The following is a 12,997-nucleotide window of genomic DNA, read 5'->3' as shown; positions in this document are numbered from 1 at the left end:
CAGGGTTAGGATCTTTGGATCAGCAGTGCTTGGACCAGGGTCAGGATCTCTGAACCAGGGTTAGGATCTTAGATATTATCTAACATTAGGATCAGCAGCCCTTGGACCAGGGTCAGGATCTCAGGAGCAGGGTCAGGATCTCTGGACCAGGGTTAGGATCTTAGATATTATCTAACATTAGGATCAGCAGCCCTTGGACCAGGGTCAGGATCTCAGGAGCAGGGTCAGGATCTCGGGACCAGGGTTAGGATCTTTGGATCAGCAGTGCTTGGACCAGGGTCAGGATCTCTGAACCAGGGTTAGGATCTTAGATATTATCTAACATTAGGATCAGCAGCCCTTGGACCAGGGTCAGGATCTCAGGAGCAGGGTCAGGATCTCTGGACCAGGGTTAGGATCTTAGATATTATCTAACATTAGGATCAGCAGCCCTTGGACCAGGGTCAGGATCTCAGGAGCAGGGTCAGGATCTCTGGACCAGGGTTAGGATCTTTGGATCAGCAGCGCTTGGACCAGGGTCAGGATCTCGGGACCAGCAGCCCTTGGACCAGGGTCAGGATCTTGGGACCAGGATCAGGATCTTGGGACCAGGGTCAGGGTTTAAAATGTCAATTTTGAAGTCACATCGCTCCAACAGATGAAAAATGAATAAAAGTTGTTCTTCAGAGTGTCCGTGGACAGACAGAAGAGCAGGATGTCGAGTGAGGGAAGCCACCAAGACAGTCACAAGGTCTGTGAAGGAGCTGGACTAATTGGACAGTTTGTCTGCTGCTTCCATTGTGATTTCCGAGGAGGAGGTTAAACGAATGCAGTAGATTTTGGGCTAAAACGATCGAATTAGCATTCATGTGTTCATTTCTTCAGCACTGCTTCAAGGGTGTCTGCATAAACTTGACCCCTGACCTCCTGAGACAAGATGGCGGCTGGAGCACGTGGAGTCCATACGGCAGCTGTTCCAGGAGCTGTGGGGGCGGAGTCCAGTTTCGAACCAGACGCTGTGACAACCCGCTGTGAGTGAGCCCTCAATCATGCAGTGATGTCACAGGTCAAAGGTCCAGGTGAATCAGTGTTGTTCTTCCTCAGGCCAGCCAACAGGGGGCGCCCCTGTTTTGGAAACATTCACGAGTTTCAGATGTGCAGCCAAGAGGCGTGTCCTCCGCTAACAGACTTCAGGTCAGCCGAATGTGTGTGTGTGTTTGTGTGTGTGTGTGTGTGTGTATGTCTGTGTCATGCTCTATGTGTGTGTATGCGTTTGTGTGTGTATCTGTAAATGTGTATGTCTGTGTGTGTCAATGTGTGTATCTGTGTCTGTGTCGGGCTCTATGTGTGTTTATCTGTGTCTGTATATATGTGTATGTGTGTGTGTGTGTCGGGCTCTATGTGTGTGTATCTGTGTCAGTGTGTATCTGTATGTATGTGTGTGTAGGCGTGTGTGTGTGTATCTCTGTGTGTATCTGTGTCTGTGTATGTGTGTGTAGGCGTGTGTGTGTGTGTGTATTTGTATGTCTCTTTGTCTGTGCTTGTGTATGTCTGTGTCATGCTCTATGTGTGTGTATGTGTTTGTGTGTGTGTATCTGTGTCTGTGTGTATGTCGTGCTTTATGTGCCTGTATCTGTAAATGTGTATGTCTGGGTGTGTATCTGAATCAATGTGTGTTTATCTGTGTCTGTGTGTCTTGCTCTAAGGGTGTTTATCTGTGTCTGTATGTATGTGTATGTATGTGTGTGTCTGTGTATGTGTGTGTAGGCACGTGTGTGTGTATCTGTGTGTGTGTCGGGCTCTATGTGTGTGTATCTGTGTCAGTGTGTATCTGTATGTATGTGTGTGTAGGCGTGTGTGTGTGTATCTCTGTGTGTATCTGTGTCTGTGTATGTGTGTGTAGGCGTGTGTGTGTGTGTGTATTTGTATGTCTCTTTGTCTGTGCTTGTGTATGTCTGTGTCATGCTCTATGTGTGTGTATGTGTTTGTGTGTGTGTATCTGTGTCTGTGTGTATGTCGTGCTTTATGTGCCTGTATCTGTAAATGTGTATGTCTGGGTGTGTATCTGAATCAATGTGTGTTTATCTGTGTCTGTATGTATGTGTATGTATGTGTGTGTCTGTGTATGTGTGTGTAGGCACGTGTGTGTGTATCTGTGTGTGTGTCGGGCTCTATGTGTGTGTATCTGTGTCAGTGTGTATCTGTATGTATGTGTGTGTAGGCGTGTGTGTGTATCTCTGTGTGTATCTGTGTCTGTGTATGTGTGTGTAGGTGTGTGTGTGTATCTCTGTGTGTATGTGTGTCTGTGTATCTCTCTGTGTGTGTATCTGTGTCTGTGTGTCATGCTCTGTGTGTGTATGTCTGTGTGTTGTGCTTTAATTTTAATTTATTTTCATTTATATAGCACCAAATCACAACAGAGTTGACCCAAGGTGCTTCACACAGTAAGGTCTAAACTTACTAACCCCCAGAGCAACAGTGGTAAGGAAAAACTCCCTCTGAGGAAGAAACCTCAAGCAGACCAGACTCAAAGGGGTGACCCTCTGCTTGGGCCTTGATACAGACATAAATTACAGAACAATTCACAAAACAATTTACAAATGAAAAAATGACATATTTACAAATACAGGTTTATTTGTAAAACTCACCACACGTTTCAGTAACTGTGTGTTATACTGACCAACCACTGACATCAGGAAACTAATTTACCCATAATGAACTGCAGCATGCGTGTCTAAAGGCTAAAACCTTCCAAATTAGTGCATTACTTTAAAATTAAAACATATAGCTGATATTTTCACTTTGTAAAATGACAGATGTGATGTTAATTTTAATAACCTGTCCGGAATTAGTTTGTTTAACATTATAACCATAAGTCAAAACTGCCTGCCTGTGCCAGACAACAGTGAAATCTTTTTTCCCTCTCTTTTCTTTTCTCTCTGGTAGCCATCTCTCTTCTGCCTGCAGAGGTTAGAGCTCTACCATTCATGGCTATCTGTCTGCTCCAAAACATCTAACAGACACTATCATCTTTGATTTATTCACTATGCCTGCAAAAATGTGTTAGCGGTCTAAAACGTATCGGAACTAAAGTTATCTGGAAAGCTAATCCGCTAATGAAAACGTTAGCTTCAATAATTAGCGGTTAGCGGATTAGCGGGACTGTGCCCACCACTGGTCCAACCTATGACACCATAAATAAACATGTGAACTCATGTCCAGTACAGCCTCAGATGCGTTTCACAGTGCTGGGCAGACAACAGCCAGGGAAGCCCGTCTGGCCCAGCTGCGCTGTGTACTGATGTCACCAGCTCACAAATGCTCCGTCCACCATGGCATAAAACATAATCCATGTCATGTGGTGTCCTGCGGCAGACCACGCGCTGGTGAGTCAGCCAGTCAGCGCAGAGTTCAGCTGTCCCGTGCGCTCCGTTTGCTGACAACATAGCATGGGCTCATCACATCGCAGCCCACCGATCATATGATCAGACAACGCGGTGTACATCCTCTACGCGCACCCCATGTGCTAATCGCATTGCAGATCGCCGATATTTTTGTGGAAAACATTTGTTATTTTTAACATTTTTCACTGCTTTTGTTTATTGTTGACAGAGAAGAACAGTGCAGAGTCTGGAATGTGTTTTACCAACACGAAGGAAGAAAACATCACTGGCTGCCATACCAACACCCAGACCGTAACCGCAGCACACGCCAACACACGGCAACACCCAGACCATAACCGCAACACACGCCATCACATGGCAACACCCAGCCCATAACCACAGCACACGCCAAAACCCAGACCGTAACCACAGCACACAGCAACACTCAGACTGTAACCGCAGCACACGCCAACACCCAGACCGTAACGGCAGCACACATCAACACCCAGACCGTAACGGCAGCACACATCAACACCCAGACCGCAACCGCAGCACACGCTAAAACCCAGACCGTAACAACAGCACACAGCAGCACCCAGACCATAACCACAGCACATAGCAACACCCAGAGTATAACCGCAGCACACAGCAACACCCAGACCGTAACCGCAGCACACGCCAACACCCAGACCATAACAGCAGCACACGCCAACACCAAGACTGTAACCACAGCACACAGCAACACCCAGACCGTAACCACAGCACACGCCAACACCCAGACCATAACCGCAGCACATGCCGTCTCTCTTTCGTGTATTGTCATCATATGTCCAGCACTGTGTCGTGTAGCCATGTTCTCATCTCAGGTCCCACTCAGAAAAGGCCCTCCTCTGAAGGCCCAAATTGTAACCACAGCACACACCAACACACAGCAACACCCAGACCGTAACCATAACACATGCCAACACCCAGACTGTAACCACAGCACACGCCAACACCAAGACCATAACCACAGCACACAGCAACACCCAGACCATAACCACAGCACACGCCAACACCCAGACCGCAACCGCAGAACACGTCAACACCCAGCTTGTAACCGCAGCACACGCCAACACACACCAACACCCAAACTGTAACCCCAGAACATGGTAACACCCACCAACACCCAGACTGTAACTGCAGAACACACCAACACACACCAACACTCAGACTAACCGCAGAACACGCCAACACACACCAACACCCAGACTGTAACTGCAGAACACACCAACACACACCAACACTCAGACTAACCGCAGAACACACCAACACCCACACTGTAACCGCAGCACACAGCAACACACACATTGTAACTGCAGAACATGTCAAAACACACCAACACACACACTGTAACCGCAGAACATGTCAAAACACACCAACACCCAGACTGTAACCGCAGAACACACCAACACCCAGATTGTAATTGCAGAACATGCCTACACACACCAACACCCAGACTGTAACCGCAGAACACGCCAACACCCAGATTGTAACTGCAGAACACACCAACACCCAGACTGTAACCGCAGAACATGTCAACACACACCAACACACAGATTGTAACCGCAGAATACACCAACACCCAGACTGTAACTGCAGCACACACCAACACCCACACTGTAACCGCAGCACACACCAACACACACCAACACACAGATTGTAACCGCAGAATACACCAACACCCAGACTGTAACTGCAGCACACACCAACACCCAGACTGCAACCGCAGCACACGTCAAAACCCAGACCGTAACCACAGCACACAGCAACACCCAGACCATAACCACAGCACACGCCAACACCCAGACCGCAACCGCAGAACACGTCAACACCCAGCTTGTAACCGCAGCACACGCCAACACACACCAACACCCAAACTGTAACCACAGAACATGGTAACACCCACCAACACCCAGACTGTAACTGCAGAACACACCAACACACACCAACACTCAGACTAACCGCAGAACACGCCAACACACACCAACACCCAGACTGTAAGCGCAGAACACACCAACACACACCAACACTCAGACTAACCGCAGAACACGCCAACACACACCAACACCCAGACTGTAAGCGCAGAACACACCAACACACACCAACACCCACACTGTAACCGCAGCACACAGCAACACACACATTGTAACTGCAGAACATGTCAAAACACACCAACACACACACTGTAACCGCAGAACATGTCAAAACACACCAACACCCAGACTGTAACCGCAGAACACACCAACACCCAGACTGTAACCGCAGAACATGTCAACACACACCAACACACAGATTGTATCCGCAGAATACACCAACACCCAGACTGTAACTGCAGCACACACCAACACCCACACTGTAACCGCAGCACACACCAACACACACCAACACACAAATTGTAACCACAGAACATGGTAACACCCACCAACACCCAGACTGTAACTGCAGAACACACCAACACACACCAACACTCAGACTAACCGCAGAACACGCCAACACACACCAACACCCAGACTGTAACCGCAGAACACGCCAACACGCAGATTGTAACTGCAGAACACGCCAACACACACCAACACCCAGACTGTAACCGCAGAACACACCAACACCCAGATTGTAACTGCAGCACACACCAACACCCACACTGTAACCGCAGCACACAGCAACACACAGACTGTAACTGCAGAACATGTCAAAACACACCAACACCCACATTGTAACCGCAGAACATGTCAAAACACACCAACACCCAGACTGTAACCGCAGAACACACTAACACCCAGACTGTAATTGCAGAACACGCCTACACAAACCAACACCCAGATTGTGACCGCAGCACACGCCAACACCAAATTGTAACCACAGAACATGCTAACACACACCAAGACCCAGACTGTAACCGCAGAACACGCCAACACCCAGATTGTAACTGCAGAACACACCAACACCCAGACTGTAACCGCAGAACACACCAACACCCAGACTGTAACCGCAGAACATCAACACACACCAACACACACATTGTAACCACAGAACACGCCAATATCCAGATTGTAACCTCAGCACACACCAACACCCAGATTGTAACTGCAGAACATGCTAACACACACCAACACCGAGACTGTAACCGCAGAACACGCCAACACCCAGATTGTAACTACAGAACACGCCAACACACACCAACACCCAGACTGTAACCGCAGAACATGTCAACACACAGATTGTAAACACAGCACACCAACACACAGCAACACCCAGACTGTAACCATAACACATGGCAACACACAGATTTTAACCGCAGCGCACACCAACACCCAGATTGTAACTGCAGAACACGATAACACACACCAACACCCAAATTGTAACCACAGAACATGCCAACACACACCAACACCCAGACTGTAACCGCAGAACACGCCAACACCCAGATTATAACTACAGAACACGCCAACACACACCAACACCCAGACTGTAATCCAACACACAGATTGTAACCACAGCACACACCAACACACAGCAACACCCAGACTGTAACCATAACACATGCCAACACACAGATTGTAACCACAGCACACACCAACACCCAAATTGTAACCGGAGCACACACCAACACACAGATTGTAACCGCAGAACATGCCAACACACACCAACACCCAAATTGTAACCGCAGAACACGCCAACACCCAGCTTGTAACCACAGAACACGCCAACACACACCAACACCCAAATTGTAACCACAGAACATGGTAACACCCACCAACACCCAGACTGTAACTGCAGAACACACCAACACACAGACTAACCGCAGAACATGCCAACACACACCAACACACACAAACACCCAGACTGTAACCGCAGAACACACCAACACAAACCAACACAGATTGTAACTGCAGCACACACCAACACCCACACTGTAACCGCAGCACACAGCAACACACAGACTGTAACTGCAGAACATGTCAAAACACACCAACACCCACATTGTAACCGCAGAACATGTCAAAACACACCAACACCCAGACTGTAACCGCAGAACACACTAACACCCAGACTGTAATTGCAGAACACGCCTACACACACCAACACCCAGATTGTGACCGCAGCACACGCCAACACCAAATTGTAACCACAGAACATGCTAACACACACCAAGACCCAGACTGTAACCGCAGAACACGCCAACACCAAATTGTAACCACAGAACATGCTAACACACACCAAGACCCAGACTGTAACCGCAGAACACGCCAACACCCAGATTGTAACTGCAGAACACACCAACACCCAGACTGTAACCGCAGAACACACCAACACCCAGACTGTAACCGCAGAACATCAACACACACCAACACACACATTGTAACCACAGAACACGCCAATATCCAGATTGTAACCTCAGCACACACCAACACCCAGATTGTAACTGCAGAACATGCTAACACACACCAACACCGAGACTGTAACCGCAGAACACGCCAACACCCAGATTGTAACTACAGAACACGCCAACACACACCAACACCCAGACTGTAACCGCAGAACATGTCAACACACATCAACACACAGATTGTAAACACAGCACACCAACACACAGCAACACCCAGACTGTAACCATAACACATGGCAACACACAGATTTTAACCGCAGCGCACACCAACACCCAGATTGTAACTGCAGAACACGATAACACACACCAACACCCAAATTGTAACCACAGAACATGCTAACACACACCAACACCCAGACTGTAACCGCAGAACACGCCAACACCCAGATTATAACTACAGAACACGCCAACACACACCAACACCCAGACTGTAACTGCAGAACACACCAACACACACCAACACTCAGACTAACCGCAGAACACGCCAACACACACCAACACCCAGACTGTAACTGCAGAACACACCAACACACACCAACACTCAGACTAACCGCAGAACACACCAACACCCACACTGTAACCGCAGCACACAGCAACACACACATTGTAACTGCAGAACATGTCAAAACACACCAACACACACACTGTAACCGCAGAACATGTCAAAACACACCAACACCCAGACTGTAACCGCAGAACACACCAACACCCAGATTGTAATTGCAGAACATGCCTACACACACCAACACCCAGACTGTAACCGCAGAACACGCCAACACCCAGATTGTAACTGCAGAACACACCAACACCCAGACTGTAACCGCAGAACATGTCAACACACACCAACACACAGATTGTAACCGCAGAATACACCAACACCCAGACTGTAACTGCAGCACACACCAACACCCACACTGTAACCGCAGCACACACCAACACACACCAACACACAGATTGTAACCGCAGAATACACCAACACCCAGACTGTAACTGCAGCACACACCAACACCCAGACTGCAACCGCAGCACACGTCAAAACCCAGACCGTAACCACAGCACACAGCAACACCCAGACCATAACCACAGCACACGCCAACACCCAGACCGCAACCGCAGAACACGTCAACACCCAGCTTGTAACCGCAGCACACGCCAACACACACCAACACCCAAACTGTAACCACAGAACATGGTAACACCCACCAACACCCAGACTGTAACTGCAGAACACACCAACACACACCAACACTCAGACTAACCGCAGAACACGCCAACACACACCAACACCCAGACTGTAAGCGCAGAACACACCAACACACACCAACACTCAGACTAACCGCAGAACACGCCAACACACACCAACACCCAGACTGTAAGCGCAGAACACACCAACACACACCAACACCCACACTGTAACCGCAGCACACAGCAACACACACATTGTAACTGCAGAACATGTCAAAACACACCAACACACACACTGTAACCGCAGAACATGTCAAAACACACCAACACCCAGACTGTAACCGCAGAACACACCAACACCCAGACTGTAACCGCAGAACATGTCAACACACACCAACACACAGATTGTATCCGCAGAATACACCAACACCCAGACTGTAACTGCAGCACACACCAACACCCACACTGTAACCGCAGCACACACCAACACACACCAACACACAAATTGTAACCACAGAACATGGTAACACCCACCAACACCCAGACTGTAACTGCAGAACACACCAACACACACCAACACTCAGACTAACCGCAGAACACGCCAACACACACCAACACCCAGACTGTAACCGCAGAACACGCCAACACGCAGATTGTAACTGCAGAACACGCCAACACACACCAACACCCAGACTGTAACCGCAGAACACACCAACACCCAGATTGTAACTGCAGCACACACCAACACCCACACTGTAACCGCAGCACACAGCAACACACAGACTGTAACTGCAGAACATGTCAAAACACACCAACACCCACATTGTAACCGCAGAACATGTCAAAACACACCAACACCCAGACTGTAACCGCAGAACACACTAACACCCAGACTGTAATTGCAGAACACGCCTACACAAACCAACACCCAGATTGTGACCGCAGCACACGCCAACACCAAATTGTAACCACAGAACATGCTAACACACACCAAGACCCAGACTGTAACCGCAGAACACGCCAACACCCAGATTGTAACTGCAGAACACACCAACACCCAGACTGTAACTGCAGAACACACCAACACCCAGACTGTAACCGCAGAACATCAACACACACCAACACACACATTGTAACCACAGAACACGCCAATATCCAGATTGTAACCTCAGCACACACCAACACCCAGATTGTAACTGCAGAACATGCTAACACACACCAACACCGAGACTGTAACCGCAGAACACGCCAACACCCAGATTGTAACTACAGAACACGCCAACACACACCAACACCCAGACTGTAACCGCAGAACATGTCAACACACAGATTGTAAACACAGCACACCAACACACAGCAACACCCAGACTGTAACCATAACACATGGCAACACACAGATTTTAACCGCAGCGCACACCAACACCCAGATTGTAACTGCAGAACACGATAACACACACCAACACCCAAATTGTAACCACAGAACATGCCAACACACACCAACACCCAGACTGTAACCGCAGAACACGCCAACACCCAGATTATAACTACAGAACACGCCAACACACACCAACACCCAGACTGTAATCCAACACACAGATTGTAACCACAGCACACACCAACACACAGCAACACCCAGACTGTAACCATAACACATGCCAACACACAGATTGTAACCACAGCACACACCAACACCCAAATTGTAACCGGAGCACACACCAACACACAGATTGTAACCGCAGAACATGCCAACACACACCAACACCCAAATTGTAACCGCAGAACACGCCAACACCCAGCTTGTAACCACAGAACACGCCAACACACACCAACACCCAAATTGTAACCACAGAACATGGTAACACCCACCAACACCCAGACTGTAACTGCAGAACACACCAACACACAGACTAACCGCAGAACATGCCAACACACACCAACACACACAAACACCCAGACTGTAACCGCAGAACACACCAACACAAACCAACACAGATTGTAACTGCAGCACACACCAACACCCACACTGTAACCGCAGCACACAGCAACACACAGACTGTAACTGCAGAACATGTCAAAACACACCAACACCCACATTGTAACCGCAGAACATGTCAAAACACACCAACACCCAGACTGTAACCGCAGAACACACTAACACCCAGACTGTAATTGCAGAACACGCCTACACACACCAACACCCAGATTGTGACCGCAGCACACGCCAACACCAAATTGTAACCACAGAACATGCTAACACACACCAAGACCCAGACTGTAACCGCAGAACACGCCAACACCAAATTGTAACCACAGAACATGCTAACACACACCAAGACCCAGACTGTAACCGCAGAACACGCCAACACCAAATTGTAACCACAGAACATGCTAACACACACCAAGACCCAGACTGTAACCGCAGAACACGCCAACACCCAGATTGTAACTGCAGAACACACCAACACCCAGACTGTAACCGCAGAACACACCAACACCCAGACTGTAACCGCAGAACATCAACACACACCAACACACACATTGTAACCACAGAACACGCCAATATCCAGATTGTAACCTCAGCACACACCAACACCCAGATTGTAACTGCAGAACATGCTAACACACACCAACACCGAGACTGTAACCGCAGAACACGCCAACACCCAGATTGTAACTACAGAACACGCCAACACACACCAACACCCAGACTGTAACCGCAGAACATGTCAACACACATCAACACACAGATTGTAAACACAGCACACCAACACACAGCAACACCCAGACTGTAACCATAACACATGGCAACACACAGATTTTAACCGCAGCGCACACCAACACCCAGATTGTAACTGCAGAACACGATAACACACACCAACACCCAAATTGTAACCACAGAACATGCTAACACACACCAACACCCAGACTGTAACCGCAGAACACGCCAACACCCAGATTATAACTACAGAACACGCCAACACACACCAACACCCAGACTGTAATCCAACACACAGATTGTAACCACAGCACACACCAACACACAGCAACACCCAGACTGTAACCATAACACATGCCAACACACAGATTGTAACCACAGCACACACCAACACCCAAATTGTAACCGGAGCACACACCAACACACAGATTGTAACCGCAGAACATGCCAACACACACCAACACCCAAATTGTAACCGCAGAACACGCCAACACCCAGCTTGTAACCACAGAACACGCCAACACACACCAATACCCAAATTGTAACCACAGAACATGGTAACACCCACCAACACCCAGACTGTAACTGCAGAACACACCAACACACAGACTAACCGCAGAACATGCCAACACACACCAACACACACAAACACCCAGACTGTAACCGCAGAACACACCAACACAAACCAACACAGATTGTAACTGCAGAACACACCAACACACACAAACACCCAGACTGTAACCGCAGAACATGTCAACACACACCAACACACAGATTGTAACTGCAGAATATGCCAACACACACCAACACCCAGACTGTAACCACAGAACACACCAACACCCACACTGTAACCGCAGAACATGTCAAAACACACCAACACACAGATTGTAACTGCAGAACATGCTAACACACACCAACACCCAGACTGTAACCGAAGAACATGTCAACACACACTAACACCCAGACAGTAACCACAGAACACGCCAACACCCAGATTGTGACCGGAGCACACACCAACACCCACACTGTAATCGTAGAACATGTCAACACACACCAACACACAGATGGTAACTCTGAACACACCAACACCCAGATTGTAACCGCAGAACATACCAACACCCACACTGTAACCGCAGCACACACCAACACCCACACTGTAACCACAGCACACACCAACACACAGATTGTAACCACAGAACACGCCAACACACAACAACACCCAGGCTGTAACTGCAGAAGATGTCAACACACACCAACACACAGATTGTAACTGCAGAACACACCAACACACACCAACACCCAGAC

General features: G+C 48.5%; 1 protein-coding gene across 1 annotated transcript in view; it reads left to right on the top strand.

Moving 5' to 3' along the window:
- The window catches only part of LOC117516729 (A disintegrin and metalloproteinase with thrombospondin motifs 2-like), a 117,794-nt gene that overhangs the window by 48,926 nt on the left and 55,871 nt on the right, over nt 1-12,997 (top strand). The window contains exons 12-14 of the mRNA XM_034177561.1: nt 865-1,010; nt 1,084-1,173; nt 3,592-3,674. Of these exons, the coding sequence (XP_034033452.1) occupies nt 865-1,010; nt 1,084-1,173; nt 3,592-3,674 (319 nt within the window). The remainder of the gene's footprint in view (nt 1-864; nt 1,011-1,083; nt 1,174-3,591; nt 3,675-12,997) is intronic.

Source organism: Thalassophryne amazonica, chromosome 9 (genome assembly GCF_902500255.1).
Source record: "Thalassophryne amazonica chromosome 9, fThaAma1.1, whole genome shotgun sequence".
Classification (NCBI taxonomy): domain Eukaryota; kingdom Metazoa; phylum Chordata; class Actinopteri; order Batrachoidiformes; family Batrachoididae; genus Thalassophryne; species Thalassophryne amazonica.
Note: the sequence above shows the minus strand (reverse complement) of the source record. Positions and strands in the feature narration are given on the sequence as shown.